This window comes from Marmota monax, unplaced genomic scaffold, assembly GCF_021218885.2.
Source record: "Marmota monax isolate L192 unplaced genomic scaffold, Marmota_monax_Labrador192_F-V1.1 WCK01_AAM20220418_F8-fsc00127, whole genome shotgun sequence".
In the NCBI taxonomy this organism is placed as follows: Eukaryota; Metazoa; Chordata; class Mammalia; order Rodentia; family Sciuridae; genus Marmota; species Marmota monax.
The window spans coordinates 3343159-3368157 of record NW_026692894.1 but is presented as its reverse complement, the minus strand read 5'-3'; the positions used below and the strand labels follow the sequence as shown (position 1 = coordinate 3368157).

Genomic DNA, 24999 nt, shown 5'->3' with positions numbered 1-24999 from the left:
TAGGATTATTATTAAATCCAAGACTTTAAGATGGTATATTTTATTGATTTGACTCTATCTTAGATTAAATGAATTTTAAAACTGATACATGAAAAACATGGAAATTGTATGTTTATGGATTACCATATGACATTTTAATACATGTGTACATTATGTCATGTTTAAATAAAAGTGAATAAATATATCTACCTCTTCAAATGTTTATCATTTCTATGTTATTGTCTTGAACATATTTATTAGAAATACTATTTTAATTATCATGATTTGGATTTTCTCTTAGAGAATTGCTTTTCTTGAAATTTTGTAAAGTTAAAATCACCATGCCAAGAATGGATTATCAGAATTTAATGTATGTCAAGATCTGTCACTGTGTTAGTTTGAGATTAAGTTTATTTTGCAAATTCAGAAATTCCTCCATGTAGTTTTATGTGAATGTGGTGGCTGTTTGATCAAGCACTTCAGAAAGTTCTTTGAGACGCTCTCCCCTTGTGATGCAGGATCTGCTCAATGATGCGGACATGTGCCGGAAAAAGATGCAGGCAGCGTCCACTCTCATCGATGGGCTAAGTGGAGAAAAAGTCCGATGGACCCAACAAAGTAGAGAGTTCAAAGCTCAGATTAATAGGTATGAATTTTGGTTTCTGTTATAATCGCCCTCCTTCTCAGTCAGTCTTCCCTCCAAACCTCCCTCTTTGTGACATTAAAGAACATAAAGCCATTTCCATGGGGAAGTCAGTTTCTCCTGCATGTCCACTTGTCCATCTCTCAATCCCTCCATCTAAGGAAGTGCTTAGAGCTGGAGTCATACACACGCTTAGTAGAGAATGGAGAAGATCCCGTGAAACACTGGAAATCTCAGTTGTGGTCTGGCAATGTGGGCACAACTGATGTGTTTGGATTTGCCAGAACAATCTGGATACTCCGTCCAGTTCTCTACTCTTGTCTTTGGTGATTTTGAACGTGTGGCTCACTGATGCTTTCTAAATGCAAAGGTTTCTTGTGCTGGTGTCTGCTGGGGTCCTCAGAAAACTTGAAGAGAGGGAACGAAAAGGGGGAGGGAAATGGCAAAAGAAACAAATAAATAAGAAGCAGCAAAAATAGTTTAAGTGTGGTGATAAGCAGGACTATGACACGGAATAGCAAGAAGGTGCTTTCCACCAGGAGCCGAGGCTTTGCACCTGTGGCTTCAGTAGGGGGGCTCCACTTTCTTGTTTTCTGAACCATCCAAAATGTGGCCCCACTCACCCCCACCTGTTTTTTGTCTGGTCTCTCCATGCCTGGCAGGCACAAAGAAGGCCCTCTCTTGATAACAAAACCAAACTGCCCTTTGGCTTTCCCAGCCACCTAATGGAAAAGGTTAAATGTGGACTGGGGATGTGGCTCAGTGGAGAGCTCTTGCCTAGCATGTGCAAGGCCCTGGGTTCGATCCTCAGCACCACATAAAAAAATAAATGAAATAAAAGTATTGTGTCCAACTATAATTAAAACAATTAAAAAAGGAAAAAAAAAGTTTAAATGTATTAGGTGACTCACTTTGGGGAGGGACCTTTTGTGTTTTTTTTCTTAACAGACTTGTGGGTGACATTCTGCTGTGCACAGGCTTCCTGTCCTACCTTGGTCCATTCAATCAGATATTTAGGAACTATTTGCTTAAAGAACAATGGGAGATAGAGTTGAGATCACGGAAAATTCCTTTCACTGAAAACCTGAATCTTATTTCAATGTTGGTGGACCCTCCAACTGTAAGTTGTACCTTCCTTATCCCCTGTTTTAATTTCTGCCTCATTTTATTTCTTAATAAGGAATCGAGGCCTGCCTGATTTTTTCCTTCTCTGTTCCATTGAAAAGATTGCTTTGAAGATGCTTAGGAGTGAAAAGGAAGATTTTCCTCGTGGCACAGGATTTCTTTAGCATTTTGAGAAATTTGCTTTTCGATTAAAATCGACAGTGCTCTGTAAACCAAAAGATGGTGTGAGCAGCAGGCTCACCAGGACTGAGCTCTTCTCATCATTCATAGTGCTCCGCTGAAGTCACACTCTCTTTCAAATGTGTTGGGCAAATGCAGACATTATCTGGGCCATAAGCGCAGGCATTGACCTTTTTATCAATTCGCCATCTATTTTAGTGTCCGATAGCATAACACCATAGCGTGCTCTGGGATCACTGAGTAATAGTGTGTCCTATTCAATGACCCTCCTGGCTAGGGTTTTGATTCCATTCTCAGTATAACTTGCAGAGCTCCAGTGGTAATAAATGCTTTCCAGGCAATTTGTATTCATGAGTTGCATTTCTGATTTGCAAATATTCTCTCCAGTTGCTGCTTCCCCAGAGGATGCGATGCTATTAATTTCATGTTATCTGTATTTAAAAGTTAAAAAATAATCATCTTCAATTCAAACAATGTTGAATTCATCCTTAGAGGGAATAGATTCTGTGTTGGAGAAGCACTGGGCCCTGAGGAAGCAAGGTGGGCCAGGATGGTCTTTATTAACTTTGCATCCTGGAAATCCTGAGGCAATTTAATGAGGGCAGAGGCTGGTTGGTTCGATGGATCTCTTGTGATTTCATTGATGACATGGAGAGAGACTGGCAACCCCCTCTAAATTTGGAGAAGGATATATTCACAAAAGTGTCATTGATAAACTCCTACCAACACATCTCATCTAATTTCCCTCCAGCTATATAAGCACCACACCCCATGTGAGCAGAACCAAAGGGCAGGAAGGGGACGTATCAGGGGCTTATTCCTTAGGGCTTATATCTTCTGACAGCTCTTTACATTCATTATCTTCTCTAATTCCAAATCAGATATAGTAGGTACTCAAGTTTATAATGTTTCCTCTAAAGTTCGGAAAGGCAGTATAAAAGTATATATCTAGTTTTGGTCATTCAAGATTCATTAGGTTACAAATTCATTTTTTAAAGTTAATATTATTGGGTTCATACAAGTTTGTTTTTTCTAGCTACCAGTTGCATAGTCTCAAAAGAAAACAAATGTCCAAATTAAAAATTTTTTGCGGGCTGGGGATGTGGCTCAAGCAGTAGCATACTCGCCTGGCACGAGCGGGGTGCTGGGTTCGATCCTCAGCACCACATAAAATTAAATAAAGATGTTGTGTCCACCAAAAACTAAAAAATAAATATTAAAAAATTCTCTCTCTCTTTAAATATTTTTTTGCATTATAGAACTAATAACTATAAATGAAAACCTTCTTTTCATTTAATGAAGACATTTTTGTTCTCCTTGGAATGATCATATCCATTTCCTGTTATTTAGATTGGTGAGTGGGGGCTTCAGGGTCTACCAGGAGATGATCTCTCAATTCAGAATGGCATTATTGTGACAAAGGCCACCAGATATCCACTTCTCATAGATCCACAAACTCAAGGCAAAACTTGGATTAAATCAAAGGAAAAAGAAAATGATTTACAGGTATGTAGCATTTGGTGCATGGGAAATTATAAAGTTTCCCCAAAATTTCAATAGACTCTGCCAGTCATAAAGTTGCCATCTGTGTTAGTTAGCTTTCTGTTACTATAATAAATATCTGAGATAATCATCTTATAAAAAGACAAGAATATTTGGGCTCACAGTTTTGGGGGTTTCAGTTCATGATTAATTGGCACCATTGCTTTTGAGCCTGTGGTGAGGTGGAACATCATAGTGGCACAGCTGGTCACCTGATGACCAGATGTAAAAGAGAGGAAGAGGAAGGGGTTGGGGTCCCAATATCGCTATCAAGGACACACCCCCAGTGGCTGGAAGACCTCCCAGTAGACCTTACCTCTTAAAAGTTTTCACCAAGCTGGATGTGGTGACACATAAAATCCCAGTGGCTTGGGAGGCTGAATCAATACAATCATGAGTTCAAAGCCAGCCTCGGCAACTTAGCGAAGCCCTGAACAACTCAGAACCTATCACTTAAAAAAAAAAAAAAAAAGTTTCCACATTTTCCAATTGTGCCAAGCTGGGGACCAAGCTTTTAACACATAGGACTTTGGGGGCCACAGCAGATCCAAAGTCTATAGCATCATCTCTGATAATTGGTTGCTAATTTACATTCTTGAGTTTTAACAGCAACTTGGGGCAGCAGCTCTGGTTAAATTCTCTTTTGTGCTCTCTCTTGATCTCCTCTCTCTCTCCATTCATTTCTCTGACTCTATTGCTTTTGCCAATGGTGGCTTTTCCCCTCCCCCCATACCTTGGGTTTGGGCTTATAGAAAAATGATTCCTCAACACGAGGCCATTCTTGCCAACCTAGCTCAAGTGCTTGGTACTACATAGAATACCTGAGTCCAGCGTGGGCTTTGGAGTCTAATGTAGGGTTAATTTGAAGTAACGATTGACGGGGACAGGGTTGCATTCCTAACTTCCTTGGGGATCTCGTGTCTTTTAGTTCAGCTAGTGATATGGGCTATTCCTTGTTTGCTAGCCACTGTCCCCAGAGTTCTAAGCCTTCTACCTATGTAGTTTTACTTCCACTGTTTCTTTTCATCAGAATGTCTTTCTCCACCCCACTGGCCACTTAACTGATAGCTCGAATAAAAATCTTCAATGTCACTGAAGGTCTCCACCTAACACCATCTTCCTGAAGACTTTTCTGGGTCTCCAGCTAGGTGCAGCCTGTCCCAAATCCTCACCACGTTTTGTTTGTACTTCTGCTGTGGACTTAGAGTCTGTCTTCAATTATTGTTCTTTTCACCTTTACCTCTTTTATTTCTGTTATACCATAAACTTCTTGCTAGTCAGGTTTATGGTTTTACCCATCTTTACATTTTCTGCATAGCTCTTTATACAGAGTAAGAATTCCAATATTTATTGAATTTAAGTGGATTAATCAAAGTGTGTCATCATCATAGGGGTGTAGACATCAGGAAAATCATGTGTCTGTCTTGATAAATGTGGGGAAAAAAAAAAACCCTCAATACTCATTTGTGATAAAACTGTCGGTAAACTAAGACTAGCAGGGATCTTCTCTAATCAGATAAAGAGTTTCTACAAAAGCCTATAACAAACATCATATTTAATAGTGAAATATTGGAAGAGTACTTCTGAGATCCAGGCTTTCCAGGCAAGTGGACACTGCCTGATGCTCAGGAGCATACCCCAGGTCCCCCGCCTCACGAATACTCCAGAACACCAGGACCCAGAGAAATCCCAGGATGGACGAAGGAGTGTAAATGGAAGCAGTGTGTGTGTGTGTGTGTGTGTGTGTGTGTGCGTGCAGAAGCTTAGCAAAGTGGTGTCATCTGTTTCCACAGAGCTTTGTGGGAACCACGTTCCCAGGAGTGGACCTACAGGGTTCACCTGCATAACCCTGCACCTAGTTTCCTGGGTCCAGTTGTAATAGTCCTTGGCTCCACTGCCCTTCACTCCCCTGGATGCTGATCTCGCTGCTCGTCTTATTATCTTTAGCTCAAATGGTGCCCCAGTGTTATTTGGCTGTGAATGCCACTGCGTTTCCTGATCATAGCTTGGTCTCTCTACTCCAGCCTTACATTCATTGGTAGCCTTTGGGTCATGTTTTTGCTGATGTACTGGGCCCCCAGACCATCTTGTGGATGTAACAGAAGTGTGCCTGAGAGTTACTTATTTCAACAACCATCTCCTGCTGGGATGTAAGCAGGTTAACCATGTTTTCCTTATTCAGAAAACACAAGTTACTAAGTATGTGGATAACCACGTGCCCAAACACAGAGAAATGAAAAACATAGCATGTTTTGTGTCCAGTGCTGCCCTCCATCTTGGCAGCTTTGCCAAGATAACTTTCAGTGCCACCTCCAGATCTGCTCTGACTTCACCAAGTGTCTCCATGAGGACTTCATTGGCCACCTTATTTGTGCAGATGACACAGGCTCTGGAGTGGCTATCCATAGTGCCTCTATACAAGAAAATCCAGTGAATTAAACTTAAAATTGGAACTTCAAGATATTATTTCAAGTTTGTGAAGATACTGAAGATGGTTAAATATAACCCTAAATAAACTATTAGAAAATTATTATCTTTGGGAAGGAAATTGCAAAAATAGAGTTTATCTCCTGGGAGATAGAACAAGACAACAGTGAATTTAGTCTTATTGGAACCTTATTTTGTTTTGTTTAAAGTTCTTTGTTTAGCTGGGTTCAGTGATGCACCCCTAATCCCATTTATTTGAGAGGCTGAGGCAGGAGGATTGCAAGTTTGAGGTCAGCCTCAGCAACTTAGTGAGGTCAAAATAAAAAATAAAAAGGGCTAGGGATGGAGTTCAGTGGTTAAGTGCCCCTGGGTTCAATCCCCAGTACAAAAACCAAAAACCAAAACAAAACAGCTCTTTGTTAAGCTTCATTTACCTTAATCAACGCATAGTGAGACCTTTAGAGCATATAATTTGTATAAAGAAAACTATCAATTGGGGGAAACAACTTCTTTTACATGCAGGATTTTTTTAAATGTTATTTCCTTTTTCATCAAAACAGAACAAAAGCAGTCTTATTTCATTGCTCATTTCTACCTTCCCCCCCTCTCTTTTTCATAGCAATTGATGTCTGTCAGCTCTGCTCTCCTAACCACTCCCTGTCCCAGTGGATCTTTCTTGTGTGTTAGGGTCCACACCTACAGTAGCATAAAGGGGACAGTTCAACTGAGAGGACAGAATGTAAGGATAGGGGAATCCAGAGGAGCCCTGGGGAATCCTCACAGGCAGGAGAGGGATCATAGCAGAAGCAAGAGTTCAAAGCCAAGCAGCTGATGCAGGCATCAACCAGCCCAGCGGGTCTGTTTTTAACTAAAAACAAACATTGATCTGAAAATGAGGAATCCTGCAAGGATTCAACATTGGCAAAAGCAATAGACCCAGAGAAATGAATGGAGAGAGAGAAGAGATCAAGAGAGAGCACAAAAGAGAATTTAACCAGAGCTGCTGCCCCAAGTTGCTGTTAAAACTCAAGAATGTAAATTAGCAACCAATTATCAGAGATGATGCTATAGACTTTGGATCTGGAGTGGCCCCCAAAGACCTGTATGTTAAAAGCTTGGTCCCCAGCTTGGCACAATTGGAAGATAGTGGAAACTTTTTTTTTTTTTTTTAAGTGATAGGTTCTCACTGAGTTGTTCAGGACTTCGCTAAGTTGCCAAGGCTGGCTTTGAACTCAAAAAATCAAAGGATAGAGAAAGTGAATTTGTAGTCTTTTAGGTTGACTTTTTGAAGAGTATCCTAGTCTTTCCCACTAGGAGAAAAACTACGTGGGTGGACGTTGGTTTCATCAATGACATTTCTAACGTTCTTATGTTTAATTTTTTATCACTTATTCATTTTGAAGGAGTCCTGAGAAGATAAATACATGTCAGTAATATGGGAGTTACTTTGCTTTTCTGTAGTGATTATAACTACGCAAGTTTGAAAAGATCACTTCTTGAGTTCTTCTTTTCTGTCTGTCAGGAGCAGAGCTCTGACATGCCACATGAGGAATGTAACATGAATCTCCTCTTTTGATCAGAGAGACTTTGTTACACCTGCAGGGCTTTTTCAAAGTCATGACTTGCCAATTTTTGAAAATTAATTTTTGCTTCTTTCTTTTATTTTTAGAAGCAGGCTTCCTGTACTGTCCTTCAAATTCCTAGTCACCAGCCCAACAAATCTCTTGGTTTCCATGTAGGAATGGGCACATTCTTTGTAACATTCACAGGCTAATGAACTCCACTTCTAGGTGACATCTCTGAATCATAAATATTTCCGCACACACTTGGAGGACAGCCTTTCCTTGGGTCGACCCCTTCTCATCGAGGACATTCGTGAAGAGCTGGATCCAGCCTTGGATAATGTCTTAGAAAAGAATTTCATTAAATCTGGCACCACTTTTAAGGTGAGCTTTTGTAAAAGAGAATGAAAGAAAAGAACAATGGTGACATCTACTTATCTTTTTGAGCATAGCAGTAAAAGCAATTTCTTCCAGGTGATAGTATTTGATACGCTGGAAAAAAAATTATTTCCAAACTGATATTTGGTGTTTCCTTTTATCTATTTTTTATTTTTAAGCATAAAGTGCTTATTTTATTTTCCCTTCACAGTGATAGCTATTATTCTATATTTCTTTTTTCCTAACTTCTAATTAACAAATAATAATTGTATATATGGGGTAGAATGTATTACACATTTCAAAATTGCTAAAGTAGATCTTTTTAAAAAATTAAATTTATTTTTTAACTCATAAAAACATAAAAGCTCTATATAATATTGGGTGCCATGTGATGCTTTGATTCCTTTTTTATAGTATATAAAACAAAGTAACATTAGGGAACCACATTGTCTGGTTTTAATAATTGTGCTAGTGTTGCATAGGAAAATTACATGTATTCTTAGCAACTCTGAGAAAGCTGATTTTGCAAACCATATGCATATTTATGTAAGAAAATCTGAATCTCCTCCCTGGATAAAATAGTATTTTCATAAAGCCTATGGACATTGCTCAGTTCTTTTTTCTTTTTATTAACTTTTCTTCTAAACTCATTGACTTTGCTGGAAGCTATGGAATACTGTTCCCAATTGTTGATGGTAACATGAATTGTTTTCAATATAACTGTTTATTTTTTAATTGACGTCATTCTCTTCCTTTAGGGTAGGTTTTATTTCTTGATGAATAACAACATTTCTGGTGGAGTGTTTTCCTCTTTGGATGACTTTATTTCCTGAGTATAAGTGAACCATAAAGAATGCATTTTTTTCATTAAACAAAGATTTATTTAGAAAATTTTTCTTCATAATGTGAATTCATTCCTATGCCATATTTTTAAAATTAATTCAGCAAAATTTATGGAGCATCCAATATATACTTAAGCCTGCAAGAGTTTATGGGGTGTATTGAATAAAACTCAGTGTTCTGAAGACTTAGCATCATCTCCTATGAGATTAAGAAATAGAATTTCTCTTTTCCAGATAAAGGAGCTAAGAATAAAACTTTAGTGATTCACTTGGCTATTGTGGACTCATCCACAATTTTGAACTGCATTTAAAAAAATTTAATTGACAAATAAAATAAAGATCTTATATATTCAAAATGTACAATGTGATATTTTGATATACCTATACATTATGTAATGATTATCATAATCAAATTAATTAACACACTCATCACCACGAATGCTGTCTCTTAGATATCCAGAACTTGTTCATCTTACAAATGAAAGTTGTACCCTTTGACTAACACCTTCCCTTCCTACCTCCAGCCCCAGGTAACCAGTGTTGGATTCTCTACTTCTAAGAATTCAGATTTGTTTAGATTCCACATATAGATGAAATCACACTGTAATTGTCTTTCTGTATCTGATTTATTTCATATGCCTCTTTTAACATGCCAAAGGAGGATTTAGAATCTCCATTCCTGAAGATCTTTTTAAAGACCCTAGATTCTTATTTGCAGTATTGAAGGTAGGGTAACCTGAGGATGTGATGGTGGCCTTAAGAATGTTTTCCATCATATGCAGGATGAGGATTAATTGAAACTTAAGACATTTAAAAATGGTACCAATATCCACTTGATTTTTTTATATAGCAAAACCCAGTTGTTTTTCAATACACTGCAAATAGTAGTACTTAAGATAAATGTTTTCTTTCTGGAAAAAAAGAGTTGGCATTTTTCCTTTGCACATTATGTTAACTTTCTATTGTCAAATATTCTTGAGATATGAGTATAGAATGCAAAAAGAAGTAATACTTTGGATGAATATAGCAAAGTTCCATAGTAGGAAATAATTTCCTCAGCCAGGGGGAAAATAGCATCTCCTGTACTTTGAACAATTGATGAGAGTAATAAATACTGAAAATGTCAAGTCAAATCCTAGATGCATCTGAGTTTTCCTTTACCCACCATTTGTTTTGGATAAATTTCTCATTTGCCTGGTATTATGGCTAAAGTATCTTCAGGAAGGTCCACAGATCTAAATTGTTCTAAATGGAATAGGCTTTATTATTTAAGAACAGTGATTAAAATTTCACATCTTCCTTTCGTAATTCATTCCAGTTGTACAATCCTGATCTTTGCTAAAGTCTTTCCTAAATTGACCCCAAATCTCTTGTCCTGCTCTTAAACTGTTCTTATTTTTATATTTGAATATATATAGGTGAAAGTGGGTGATAAGGAGTGTGATGTCATGGATTCATTCAAACTGTATATTACCACGAAATTACCAAACCCTGCCTTTACCCCCGAGATCAACGCTAAAACATCAGTGATTGACTTCACTGTTACCATGAAAGGACTGGAGAATCAGTTATTGAGGAGAGTAATTCTAACCGAGAAACAGGTAATCACACTCAAGGGAAAGAACTTCTACTTATAATAAATTATAATAAATGCTTAAAATCTTTTGAGAAATTACTAAATATATGGAAGACAACCATATTTACCCTTGTTAACATGAAGAAATATTTCTTTGGCAGTGTCAATTTCTATGAAGAAATCCTGTAACTCATTTCTTCTTTAACACCAACCACATACACACACACACACACACATACACACACACAAATCTCTGATTGGAAACCTTTGAGTATATTGACTTACGTATCTGTAGCCTTATGGATTGTCCTGATTTCACATGAAAAATTTACTGAAAACCATAATCCTGGAGAAAAATAAATTGCCCTATTGCTCTGGCTTGCTAAATACCACTGTGATAGTTTGAATTACTATGGTCTCCATTATTTAATGATATAAGGAGCCATACCTTTATTTTAATTAAATGAAATTTACACAAAAGCAGAGATATTAAGTATGGCTGAGGGTTCTAATGAAGCAAAGAACAACTTAGGATTAGAAGATTTTTTAAGAGACAGAAACAAGATTAAACCAATTATTAAGATAATGCTCAGAAAACATTAAATTTTATGCATAAAATATTTGCACAAAATATATTTGCATATATTGAATATATTTGCATAAAACATGAGAAAGTTTCTATTTGCTTCAGTATAATTAATTTTGGTATTCAAGATCCAAGGAAAAGACAAGGTTAGGAATAATAACAGCAGAGAGACATAAAATGGGAAGGTGAGAAAAAGAACGAGAGGAGAGGATGGCAGGGCCTGGGGAAGAGGGAAGAGAGGAACACAGGCCACACAACCAGAAGTGGAAAGAGAAATGACGCCAACTCTTCTTCTTGAGTAAAATGATGTCAAGTCCTACCTGGTTAATAGAGGCTGCTCACCTTGGGGACCAGCCATTGAAAGGTGGCCAGTCCAGGGGAGAGAGAAGGGCACAGTCCCAGCTGTGAGAGCTGTGTGACTTTCATTTCCAAGACACCAGGGGCTGGTGCTGTCCAAAAGGCATCTGTGTCTCCTCCATAGCCAGGCAGAGAGCCCCGACCCTCCAATTCACTGCTTGAATTGCCTCTCAGAACCGCTGTCGGAAAGGAGTCCTCCATGGTCTCACTGGGGCTGTTGGACTATTTTGAGATGATTTCACTCTAGCCCAGCTCCCCCATGAGGTTGCACTGTCTAAAGGTCCCCACTCCTTATAGGCCTTAGCTTCCTCTTCAAGAGCCATTCTAAGATGTGCACACCAACCTTGCGGAGAGCACGGCACAGTGAGGGCATCCTGAGCAGGACAGCCAACCCCCAGCAAGCCTGCTCTGATACATCAGTTGCACAGATGAACAAATGGAAGTCAGAGAGAATAAGGGACTAAGCCTATAACAGCACATACACTTTCCACCCTGCCAGGCCTCCCAGGGAAGCAAGTGTCCACTATGCAGTAGCACCTGTTTTTCTGTACCATACTGAAAAGGAAGCTAATGTGATTTTGTTTTGTCCACATGTTCATACACTGCCACATGGGGAGGACTGTTTGAATGAAAGTGATTCATTAGTCCCCTGCAAATGCAGCCATACTCTCATCACCCCAAGGAAAGCCACAATCCTGCTAGAATGGTGGCAGTGACCCTTGTCTTGGTTATGGAAGATAAGGGTATCAGCCCTTTCTCCTCCAGTAACTAGCCATGTGTGTGATATTGGGATGATATCATATTTCTGGGTTCTCAGCTTCCCCAGAGGTAAAATAAAGGAGTTAAACTAAATTCAGTGCCTCTCGATTTGACAAATATCTATTGGGTTGAGTCCCTTCTCTGCAAAGATTCACGATAAGTGCTGTCAAGAACACAAAAATTAATGGGAAGAGTGCGGACAGTTCCTGCCTCGTAGATGCACAGACTCTGGAGGAAAATAACCTCAAAGGCAAACTGTGCCACAGGCCATAACAGATGTACAGATCGATGCTGTGCCGTGGCCTTTGATTGACTGGTTGGTGCAGGAAGACTTTCTGAAAGTGGTAGAATTTCCAAAGCAGTTTTTCCAGAAATGTTCTTAAGTAGTTTAAAACAGTGCAGGAAAGAACAAACAAACAAAAACAAAACAAAACAAAAAAATTGCCATGAAGGATATTACTGAGATGGTTTCAATTTAGAGTCTGTATTTACTAGGAGTATGTATCAGTGTTATATTCCCTGGATTTTAATGCTGGGCTATGGTTATGTAAGAGACTGTCCTGGCTCTCAGGAGATTTGCTGAAATCTTTAGGAACAAAGAGTTATGACATGAGCAAGAAGATACAATAATAATAATAATAACAACAACAACAACAACAACAATATGATTTATAGACAGAGCGAAAAGCCAACAACATATACCCTTTACCTAGAGTCATTTTGGTGACTCTAGGTAAAGGATATATGAGAATTTGTTGTACTAGTCTTGCAAACTTCTAAAAGTTTGACATTTTTCCAAAATATAATTTCTAAGTTATATTATTTATGTAGGAAAAAGATACCTTCCAACACCGCTGTAATCCCTTTGGTAGAAGGAGATGCAAATACAATGGAAAACGGATTTGTGTCGGCAGCTGAGTGTGCGACGTCAGGTCCTGTGTGCCTGTAGTCAGATCTCAAGCTGAGAATTCATATTTGACCTCAGTAGCCCCGTGGTTTCTTGATATTAATGCCTCTTTGTTTCTACCTCTTCTTCCTGCAAATAAAATGAGCATTTCTCACAGATGCAGTGTGGGAACAGGTCCAAGAGAATGGGACATTCTGTTAATAAACCGAGCTGGCAAGGAGGCTGGGGGTAATTGGGTAAAATTGTTTTAGCCCTTATCTCCTGCATGCCAGTCTAAGGGCTGTGGAATCTGAATGCTAGTGGGCATAGTTTAAAAAAATTATCCAGAGAAACAAAATACAGACGGATTTGACTAATGATAGTAATTTCTTCTGTCCTTCAAAAGGCAGTTTGGTTGAAACATTTTAAATTAATAACAAAAAACTAATATGTTGAATTTGCCATGATCACTGGGAATTTCAGTTCTGATGATATCTTTTTGTTTTTTAATAACAGGAGCTAGAGTCTGAGAGGGTTAAACTTTTGGAGGACGTTACTTTTAATAATCAAAAGATGAAAGAACTTGAAGATAACCTCCTCTATAAATTAAGTACTACAAAAGGTATTGTGTTATTAAGAAGTAATCAAATAACAAACCCTAAGTGAGGATTTCTTTTATACACTTCAATGCTCTCATGATTGCACACATTAGGAAAAAGTTGAGTTACCAATACAAAAACAAGCCAGGCGGTTTCTAGCTAGATGTTAAAGAAGGACTGCAGAGAATCTGATTTTTGAATTAGCAACTAGAGACTGCGCATCTGGGAATAACACAGTTTTCTTGATGTAATTGCTCTCTCCTGAGAAAAATAAGGGCTCCCAGTGGAGCTGGGTAACTCATAATAGGCTAATTTGCTTGCCCAAAAGAAACTAATGTGCTAATCTATTTTTTTTTTTCAGACTGACTCTTTCATTTGGTCTTAAAATGCAGTGCTCCAACAGGTTATGACACATGTCATTTGTGTCCAAGGAGCTTGGCTACCAAGCTTTTCAACTCACCTTGACTTTGCACTTGGAAGTCAAGGGTAGGGTCTCCTCTGGGCAGTCAGAGTCATCATACCATACCCCAATTTGAGGATGTACTCCCTGTTCAATATAGTAAAAGAAAAATTGTATCCAAATAAAGTGAAATCAACAAACATCATATAGTTCTGTGTAGGCAAATCACAACAACCTGAATTCCCCCATTTTTTAGCAGTCTGATAAAGAATCCTTCCCAATATCACTTTAATTCCTGAATTAAAATTAAAAAACAAAAAACCCCCTAACTTCCCAAACCTAACCTTTAGGATGAGCTTAGTGGAAAGTCTTTCTATCTGCCTTCATGGCACTGCTTCTGCTGGTGAAGTCGCTGGTCTCTTGGTAAGTGTTAGCAAGGAGAGCCAAAGGTGGCTCCCTGGTCCTGCGAAGAGTGTGCCAGATCCAGATGTCTTTGCTGTGAGATTAACCAAGTGTGGATTTCCACTTGAGATGTGGCCTGTCTGCCAGAGGAACTCAGCACGTCTGCAGTGCCCGCCTGCCTCCCAGAATCCAGGACAGGCCCAAGCGCTGCCCTGTGTACCGGCCAAGAGTTGAGCACATCCAAAGAATCTTTCCATAGCTTAAAACTGAACTCATGGTCACGAGCACGTGTTATTTCTATTAAAAACAACGTTGAAGGGGAAGCTAAAAATAAAATTAGGGTTTCTCTTCCTGGCGAGACACTTCTACTGTCCCCCAGTCTCTTCTTGTAGATGTAGAGGAACCAGAGTTCTCAGTAACAATGATGGTTCTGCTCAACCGGGGGAGGTGAGAGGGTGCTGCTCACCTGTCAGCTTGCCACGAGTCTCAGTCAGCTATTTGGCTGCTGTGACTAAAAGATCGGACCAGAACAATTTTAGGAGGAAAAGTTTATTTGGGGGCTCAAGGTTTCAGAGGTCTCAATCCACAGACAGTGGGCTCCATTCCTTGGGGCTTGAGGTGAGGCAGGACATCATGGCAGAGTGTAGTGGAGGGAAGCAGCTCACATGGTGATCATAAAGCAGAGAGAGTCTCCCCTCACTAGATATAAAATATATACCCCAAAGCCATGCCCCCCAGTAAACCACCTCCTCCAGCCACACCCCACCTGCCTCCAGTTATTACCCAGTTAATCCCATCAGGGAATTAACCCACTGATTAGGTTAAGGCTGTGACCCAGTCATGTCTTGTCCAAGCCTTCTTGCATTGTCTCACTCGTGAGCTTTTGGGGGACACCTCACATCCAAACTGTAACACCAAGCTTTTGCCCAGCTCACACCCCAAGACAAGTGGGACAGACACTCTGGGGACACTTGGTGAAAAGCCACCCAGATGGAGGGAAAGCATGTCACATAGGGAATGGCTAAAATCCCTGGAGATGCCATTATTGTCTTCAGACATTTGAAAACCTATCAAATGGGTCTTTAGCCTTTTGCAGATTTGTAAGCCGGGTACAGGACAGGCCTTTGGCACGTCTCTGGCATCAGGTGGTAATTGACATTTTGGCGTCTTAAAGATTCTACTCCCCTGGGACCCTGTGGACTTTGGAGAAATCCAGGTGGAAATGAGCAGTGGGATTTCAGAAGCGACGCCTCTTGCTTGGAAGCTGCTCCAACTCATATCTACAGTTTACCTCCTTTGACTTTTAGGTTCCTTGGTAGATGATGAATCTCTCATTGGTGTCCTCCGAACCACCAAGCAGACAGCAGCTGAAGTGAGTGAAAAGCTGCACGTGGCTGCGGAAACCGAGATCAAGATCAACACGGCGCAGGAGGAGTTCTGGGCCGCGGCCACCCGAGGCAGCATCCTCTACTTCCTCATCACGGAGATGAGCATGGTCAACATCATGTACCAGACGTCGCTGGCCCAGTTCTTGAAGCTCTTTGACCAGTCCATGGCCAGGTCAGTCTTCTCCACCTTTTCCCCAGTGGCTCCAAAGCTGTAACTTCAATTTCTTTGTATCTGTATTTCTTTGCTTTCAGCAATTGATTTTTGCCTCTTTGATTTTTTGAAATGGACTGCAGGTCTGAGAAGTCGCCACTCCCTCAAAAGAGGATCACCAACATTATCGAGTACCTGACATACGAAGTTTTTACATACTCCGTCAGAGGCCTGTACGAAAACCACAAATTCCTCTTTGTACTCCTCATGACCTTAAAAATTGATCTTCAGAGAGGAACAGTTAAGCACAGAGAGTTTCAGGCTCTCATTAAAGGTAAAGTGTTTGTAATGCGGATGGGTAAAAAGTATTGCTTTTGATGTGTTCTTTGATATTCCCTAAACCCATTTCTGTGATATGGAAGGGAAATTGGGTCGTAATGGAAGTGATGTTCTTTTTTTTAATGTCTTTTTTTATCTGATTGCCATTAATTTTTCTCTGGTTACTTTGAGATTCAGGTCTGTGCTAACCCTGTGGATTTTAGATATATAATCATGTCCAGTCTGTTCATTGTTGTCCATGCTTAGGAGAATAGATTGAAAGACATGCTGGTGGTGAGTTTTCTAGAGCAAGAGAGCAAATCCCTCAGCCAAGGAGTATCATTATTTTTCAGGCCATAAAAAGGCATATTTGTATTCCATTTTTTACATTCATCTTGTTCATTGCTTATCTCTATATTAAAAGGTATAATTAAGAAGACAAAGGAATGTTATTTTCAGCTGGATGCAGGGGTACACATCTGTAATCTCAGCTGCTTGGGAGGCTGAGACAGGAGGATTGCAAGTTCAAAGCCAGCCTCAGCAAAGCGAGGTGCTTAGCAACTCAGTGGGACCCTGTCTCTAAATAAAATACAAAATAGGGCTGGGGATATGCCTCAGTGGTTGAGTGCCCCTGAGTTCAACCCCTGGTACCAAAAAGAAAAATGATATTTTCAGTTGAATTCAGTTGAACAAGTATTTACTGAGCACTTCCTATATAAACCTGTCATGCTGCTATTGGAGACACAAGCATAAGCCAGACCTTGTTTTAAAATAAATCATAGACTCATAATGGGGATAAAGTTAGTTTTAGAAAAATAACTCTAATGGCCAGGCACAGTGGTGCACGCCTATAATCCCAGTGGCTGGGGGCTGAGACAGGATGAACACAAGTTCAAAGCCAGCCTCAGCAACTTATTGAGACCCTAGGTAACTTAGTCTCAAAATAAAAAATAAAAGGGTTGGGGATGTGGCTCAGTGGTTAAGCACTCCTGGGTTCAATTCCCAGTACCAAAAATAAAAAAAACAAAAAAACCTCTAAAATAAAGCAGAACAACTTAAGTAATAGAGCTAAGAAACAAAAACAAGGTGTTCAATCAAAAAGGAGGAAAAGATTGCATGTGGTTTGTGTTATTAAAAAAAAAAAGGCTTTGTGAACAAAAAGTCTACCTCTACAATGATCTGGGGATTATTTGATTGATGATAAACATGTTCCAATCTTTTTCTTGTGTTTTTGGCTCTTTAAATATAATTTGGCATATCATTTTCTGGCTACCCTTACCCTCAAAAAACAAAGTGGCATTTGAGAGGGATCCTGAATTCAGGAGAGGCAGAAATGAGGATAACTCCCCATACTGAGACAGAGCAGCGCTGTTGAAACAGCCTGGTTTTGTTGAAATGCCCTGTGGATGGCGGGAAATAGGACTCGACGGGTACATTGGTGGCTTACTGTGGAAAGGATCCTGTGGACCTAGTAAGAAGCAGGGCCCTTGTGGACTGGGATGTGACTGTCCCTTAAGGAGGTGAGTTGGTCAGACGCCTGACTGGAGTCTCCCCAATCTCCCCAATCATAGGATGTGCATTCCTGCCCAGGAGAAAGGCCATGAGAATATAAAGGAAGGAATGCGTATGAGAGATCGTGGAGGTGAAATGGAAAGTGGCTGTGTCTGAGAGCTGGGAGAGAGAGGTCAAGGGTGCTGCAGGGCAAGGGAATGTCTAACTGGAGACAGGTCGAGGCTGGGGCTTGGCAGACAGGATTAGTTGCAATCAGAGGATCTTGTACAGGAACCCAGCCTGTGACCCAGACACATGGAGATGAGGGGGCAACATGCAGATCTGAGGTATCCCCCAAACCAAGATGAGATCCCACCCTGCCACCCCTCCCCCACCAAGCAAACCCAGCTAGACCAGAGCTATTACCCAGAAAGATCTGGGCTCTTTGAAAGAGGGTGGGAAATCAGAAGATTGAGAAACAGGGCAACACAGGAGGGTCAGAGTTCCTCAGGAGGATTAGATTTGCTACAGAAAAATAAAGAAGACTGCACACCTACATTGGGGTTGGAGCATATTTATGACTTTATTTCATAAAAACTGGAGTGTCAGAACTGGATTGTACAGGACCAGAAGAGCCTGTAAGAAGAATTTGGATTTCATTTAGTTGGCAATAGGGAGCCATCGATTGTTTTATGAGCAGGGATGTAGCCTGAACAGAGCAGTGCTTTAGGAAGATTAATTTGAAATTGTATGATAGGTTGATTGACAGAAGTACAATCATCTCAGCTGTAAAAAGAGTGTGTTGTTTCATAGACAAAACGAGTTTATTGTAGTTTTAGTTTTGAACTGGCTTACATTTTGATTGAATTGTTTCTTAAAAGATGATATGGTTCAGTTTCTAAAAAATTTTTAAAATATGGCCCTTAGATCATAGACTTATTTTTTAAAAAAAATGTTATGAACACAATACTTAAGGGGGAAAACAGTTGTTTATCTTGGCAGCAACATTTGATTTCCCAAGAGTGACCGTCCTTAGGTATCCATTACTTCCTGTTTTCTCCAATATTTGTAAGGTGCCTTTGACTTTCTTTTGCAACTGAGAATATCAGAGCTTTGAAAAATGAAATGGCTTCCAGAGGCAATCCTGCATTACAGAGCAACTGATATATCCATTTTCCAGGACTGCTTATTTTAGAAAGATACTGTCTCTCTTTTGTCATAGACTATTAATAAAAAGACCTTGGGGAGCTGCGGGGAGCTGCTTTTGCCTACCAGGTGGGACTGGACCTGGACTTCCCAAAGAGGGGGGCAGAGAATATGAATTAATGTCAAAACAGCCACTGAGCTGAGGTTGTTCTACATCTGCTACACACATTATTTAATCTCACAGCAGTTCATCTGGGGGATTCTATTAGGACATCCATCTGATGAGGCAATCTAGAGAGACGGAGTCCCTTGCCCAAACGTAAGCAGCCAGTCAGTGACAGAGCTGGGATATCTGGGAGAGCAGGGTGGGCTGTCATCATTCTGGGTTGGTTCAGATACATGATATGTTTAAAAATGCCCGGCAGTTTAGTTGGCTTCTTCTGATGTCCCTAAAGTGCGTAGTCACATGAAAGTATTTCTTGGAAACCACTGAGAAGAAAAAGAGGTGTGTGTCTCTGAGTTAGAGACGTGGGAACTGTGAAGACTGCAGGGGCCGCTCTCTGAGGGTTGCTTCTCCCATAAGTGACTCTCACACTGGAACAGAACTTGGTCTTTCCCCTCTGCAGGGGGGTGGAACAGTGAGAAGAAGGGTCACCTCTTGTTCTAAAGGTGTTGTGGCCCTCAGAGCCGCTGATCCCCAAGTCCTCTGTGGTAGAGCAAAGGGGTCTAGAGTTCATATATCTTCTCAGGAAGATGCTAAGCAAAAAGAGCAAAGATCAGTAGTCCCCCCACCACCTTTTGGCCCAGGGGTTGATATGTGAAGTGGAAGGATTTGCTGGGATTTTAAGGAGGACCACTGGATTTAAAATTCCAGAAACACTGTTGTGCGTTCATCTGAATTAACTTAACATTGGAGCTAGAGTTATGATGTGATATTACTAGAGACATTTAATAGGGACTTTTAAAATTATAATCATGTATCTGGTTGGAAAATGACTACCTTAGGTATGGACATTTGACTTGTGATTTGCTTCAAAATATAATCTGATACCATAACCCAGATCCTCCGCTAGCCTCCAAACTCCATGACAACAGGGACCTTGTCTGGTTTTGCCCACCGTGTCCTTGGTGCCTGGGTCATGCAGATGCACGGGGGCGGGGGGGGGGGCTTAATAAATATTTGTTGAATAAGTTATTTGAACACCACTTACCCTCTAAAACAATCCCAAGATGTATGAGGTTCTCTTTTACCCCCCTCCCTCCCTGTTTCCCTCTTTCTCTTCCTCTTTAATCAACTGTTTAACTCGGTAAGAAATAGTGTTGAATATTGATATTCTGGAGGAGTGATGATTGACTAAGAAATGATCTGTAAAAATCACACATGAAAAGATCCACCAATTCATCAATATAGAAATTTGGTTGTAAAAAAGAAAAAGTGGACAAAGAGGAAAATACCCGTGACCACCTGAGAAAAATTCTTTGCCGGGAAAAATGACAAAGTGTTGCTGTCATATTTTATAAGATACTATAAATCAGTAAATAAAGCACTGAGACTTCAGGGAAATGTACCCAAAAAAGATAACCACATTTTCCGTAATATGATTATTTGCCAATTTTCCCATATTTTATGTAATATGGTTATCTCACTTTTATTATTTGGAAAATAAATGTCTAAAAATGAAGTACGAGCTCGCCTGATTCATGCTGTCTGACGTTTCCCCCCAGGGGGTGCAGCTCTGGACCTGAAAGCCTGCCCCCCAAAACCGTTTCGCTGGATCCTGGACATGACGTGGCTAAATCTCGTAGAGCTGAGTAAACTTCCGCAATTTGCAGAAATTATGAACCAGGTAACAAGGGGCTGGTGAAAAGTACAGGTTTGTAAATCCAAATGCATACAGGCCATCTTAACTGAGTCCTCCTGATGACAGTTCCTTCACCCGCAGGAGTCAAACAACAGCGTGGGCTTGAGGTGCTGTGACTGGGAGGGGGCAGTTTGGACAGATGGACCTCAGAGTGGCCTTTTTACGGGTGCAGGGAACCATCTTTCTTCCTGTGCAGTGGGCATGTGTTGTGTTTCCTCCCTCCCTCCCTCCCTCCCTCCCTTCTCTCTCTCTCTCTCTCTCTCTCTCTCTCTCTCTCTCTCTCTCTCTCTTTCTTTCTTTCTTTCTTATTTTTTGGTACCAGAGATTGAACTCAGAGGTACTTAACCAGTGAACCACATCCACAGCTCTTTTTTGAATTTTATTTAGAGACAGGGTCTCATTGAGTTGCTTAGGGCCTCACTCAGTTTCTGAGGCTGGCTTTGAACTTGTGATCCTCCTTGTCTCAGCCTCCCAAGCCACTGGGATTACAAGCAGTAACATGGGTTGTTTTTATGTGTCTGCTTTAGTTGCTATTATAAGCAGATCAGTGAGTAGACCCTGTCATTGTAGAATTGATTTTTTTTTGCATTTTTTACTTCTGCCTATGATTGAATAATTGGTGTAGGTTTGAGTTTGAGATAAATTAAGAGGTGGGCTCCTTTTTAATCATTTTAATGATGAAAATGTGAATCTGGTACCAATTTACCAGTTTTTCATATTTGAAGATATCTATTTATTGGTTATTGTGGATTTGTTGTTGATTTGACTATCACTGGAAAGCAATTGTGCAACTTAGAATAAAGATAGTTGTTTATTTCTGGGGTCATTGGTTGTAACTGCCAGTCACTGATGGTACCTGCAGTTTCCCAGTGTCCAGCTGGTAGTTAGTTGTCTCTTTTCTGTGATTGCACGTGACTGACAAAAGATCCTTACCGGATCGCAGACTGGCAGAAACTCCTTCTGCGATCGTTGATCCCTGTGCACTGTGCTACCCTATCCACAACTGTCAGCGGTGGACAGATTCTTGGAGTGGGGTTGGGGAAAGGTTGGATCTACTCAGAGACTGAATAAACAAGATCTTCAAGCATCCCTAGCAAATGCACTCAGTATCAGTGCCCTCGGCCAACAGATTATATGGCTGGAAGGATACTACTGCCTGCCTCTCCCAGTTACATGTAAAGTACCTCCATGGTGTAGATTCTGGTAGCCATTACTGCTCACTATGGATTGGGTACTTTGCAACAACCCTATAAGGAGGTGTTATTGGCCCTGCTTTCTAGATGAAAAGACTGAACTTAGAGAGGTTAAGCTCTCACCAAGGTCACATAGCCAGCAGATACCCCTTGACCTCATGCTCTTCCCAGGCCCTCATGAGTTATTTCTCTCCCACTCCTGTCATGCCGTCAATGGTCAGAAGTGAGGAAGTGGCCATTCCTAGGAAGGTCACGGGAATTTTATGGGAGCTGCCGCCAGGCGTCTATCAGTCGTCTGGCCTCTCTGTGCGAGGGAATGGAAGGATTAGAAGTTCCTTACTGAGTAGATGTAGGTGTCAGGAACTGAAGCAAAAATAACCTCAAACAGCAGCTGCCCTGGCTTTGCCATGCTAGGCCAAGCTGCTTAACACCTGGAGGGACAGGAAGTTGGCCAGAGCAGGACATCATCCCATTGCCCATCCCTGCTGCAGCCCCCTGCAGGTGGAAGGCCAGTAAGCTGAGAGCAGCCATCTGCTCTCTTGTGTGCCTGCTTCTCCTGGGCCTCTGTGAGCTGCGGAGGTACCATGGATGTCTGTGCATGGGGCCTGGCGAGCAGCACCCAAGCCCTCCAAGCAGCATGTGGACAAATGCTTTGAGGGCAGTCAACCTGGGAGAGCCGCTGCAGTCTTCAGGAGAAAGACAGAGGCTGCGAAACATTTCAGAGGTCCCCCTCCATCTCCTAGTGCCCTAGGGACAAAGTCAATGCAACCAAACTTCAGAGCAAACTGTTTTGTTAATGATTTACACCCTGTCTGTATCCTAAAGGATGCATTGTTCACACAACCCGTGACCTTGGGCAGTTTTTAACCTCTGTTATGCCTCAATAAAAAGTGGAGATAACAGAAGTGAAAGTCCACCCCGCAGTAGTATCTGTGACATGAGGGTTTGCAGTTTGCTGCTATTGCTTACCATGGAGTTTTTAAAAGTGCTTACCAACACCGTCTGAAGAATTCACCCTATTGTGACTGAGGAGTAATGGCAGACTCACCAATCGACAGTTTTTGTAATTAGTTCTGGCAGCAATTGGGCTGCAGGAAGCACCTTTTAATGCCTCTGAAAACCTGAGGTCCTCTCCAGGCTTCCAGAAGAATGCTTGCTTGAGACCAGCTCCTGGAGAGACTTCTGCCAGTTCTAGGTGTAAGGCCTCACAGTGCGGGATCACCTGAGAATCACAGAAGTTTTGATTTTTGACACTTACTGACATTTTTTTAGTTGTCAATGGACCTATATTTTATTTATATGTGGTGCTGAGAATGGAACCCAGTGCCTCACACATGCTAGGCAAGTGCTCTGCCACTGAACTGCAACCCCAGCCCCACCTACTGCTATTTTTAATCAGAAGTCAACATTCAGAGGTTTAGTTCTCAGAATGGTCTGTATCAGTAGTTTTCAACTGAAGGCAACTTTGTGCCGCTCCCCAGGGGCATTTGGCAATGTCTGGAAGGATGCTACTGGTACCTGGTGGGTGGAGACCAGGGATGCCGCTGACCATTTTACGATGGCCAGGATAGCCCCACAGTAAAGAATCACCCCCTCCAAAATAGCAATAATAGCAAAATTGAGGAACCTTGATCTCTATTTCTTCTTTTCCAGCCATTTTGTATAATTGGTACATGATCCTAATTCTAGTGAATCATGTAGAAAAATAATGGGGTGCCGCAGTCTGGCTGGGCACAAATCACGAGCCACTGAAGCAGGAACAAACTTTATTTTTGAACTGCAGGAAAACACTTCACACAGCTCCCGGGGAATCCTCCCGAATGCCATGCCGCTTGTCCAGGAACCCCCAGCCGGAAATATCTCTCCCGGAAATCCCTCCTCCTGCACTTCCCCAACCAATGGGAACTCTCGGGGAATCCCCGGAAATCCCCACGAGAACTCCAAAATAGTGTGAGAACTCAAAGGTTGCCACAGAAGCGGATAGTAATACCTCGCCTGTCAATCAATACTGTTGGCAAAATGCCAGGGGCCATACAGACTCGGCCGTGGCTCTCAGCATCTCCCCCTTTTTGTTTAATTAAACAACAAGCAATGTGGCTTAGGGACCGTGCCTGTTAGGTAGTCCAATTCAACATATGGTCCTTACCCGTCATAGGATGAACTGACCTCTAGGCGTCAGCCTCCTGTCTTAGGTTGGTACCACTGCAATTGGATCATACCCGTCACTGACTACCGGTCCAGCATACAGCCATACTTGTGGATAGGCCTTTGCACCAGTGGGGGGGTGATGTTCTTTGCCTCACCTCTGTTGGACCCCAAATTTGGCCTTGGTGCCAGTGGGGGGGTGAGGTTCTTTGCTTCACCTCTGTTGGCCCCCAAATTTTAGACCATCACTAGTAGAAGGGAGGAGGATGCAAAATGCCATGACACTAAGCCAATTGAGGGCTCCTTTGAAAAATTGTACCACCGGTGACACCATCAGCAAAAATACTCCAGCACTACCACAATTCGCTGCACCAACAGATAGTTCACAATGCATACAAGTGATACATAGTCCAGGCAAGTTCTGCAAGCATTTCAAAGCAGAGGAATCTGTCAATATGTCCATTTCCTCCCAAAGTAAATCGACTCCTTGATTGAGCATTACTTGTTGAGTTATTATTCATTGATGCATCAGTTTATACAGTTTGTTGTGATAACTATCAAAGAAGCTGTAGTTTGGTTTTATCTTTGTCTTCACCGGCACTGGGATGAAGATAGGAATTCTGGCAATGATGCTAAGAAAAAAATTATGTAACATTCCAACAGGCACTAAGAAAACAATTTTTTGAAAAATTTACATTATCCTGAACAGAATTATTAAATATAATGAAAAGGTAAGGTGAAAGTAAACAAACAGATCTGTTAACCTCCTTATTTGTTCACATATTAAAACAATTTTCAACAGCTGTTTACCCAATCTAAATTAAACCATTAAAATCACGTGAATAAAAATAATTTGGATCCATTTATTCATGAGCGCTCCTCATATATGATATATGGACATACGCACATACAGACATACAACACAAAACAGAAGTGTGCACACATAACATACAACACATAAGACAATAGTAAAGGCCTTGTAGCTTTACCTAGGTGAAATCTCCATTGCAATGTTTAAAAACTCCACAGTCAAAAAATAAAACTGATCAGAAAAACATTAAC

The 24999-nt window shown here is 40.9% G+C and overlaps 1 protein-coding gene across 1 annotated transcript in view; it reads left to right on the top strand.

Moving 5' to 3' along the window:
• Window positions 1-24999, top strand: part of Dnah8 (dynein axonemal heavy chain 8) — a 295657-nt gene that overhangs the window by 190536 nt on the left and 80122 nt on the right. The window contains exons 71-79 of the mRNA XM_046450645.2: window positions 498-625; window positions 1571-1742; window positions 3278-3433; window positions 7687-7842; window positions 10097-10279; window positions 13359-13464; window positions 15551-15803; window positions 15926-16116; window positions 20463-20584. Coding sequence (XP_046306601.2) covers window positions 498-625; window positions 1571-1742; window positions 3278-3433; window positions 7687-7842; window positions 10097-10279; window positions 13359-13464; window positions 15551-15803; window positions 15926-16116; window positions 20463-20584 — 1467 coding nt within the window. The remainder of the gene's footprint in view (window positions 1-497; window positions 626-1570; window positions 1743-3277; window positions 3434-7686; window positions 7843-10096; window positions 10280-13358; window positions 13465-15550; window positions 15804-15925; window positions 16117-20462; window positions 20585-24999) is intronic.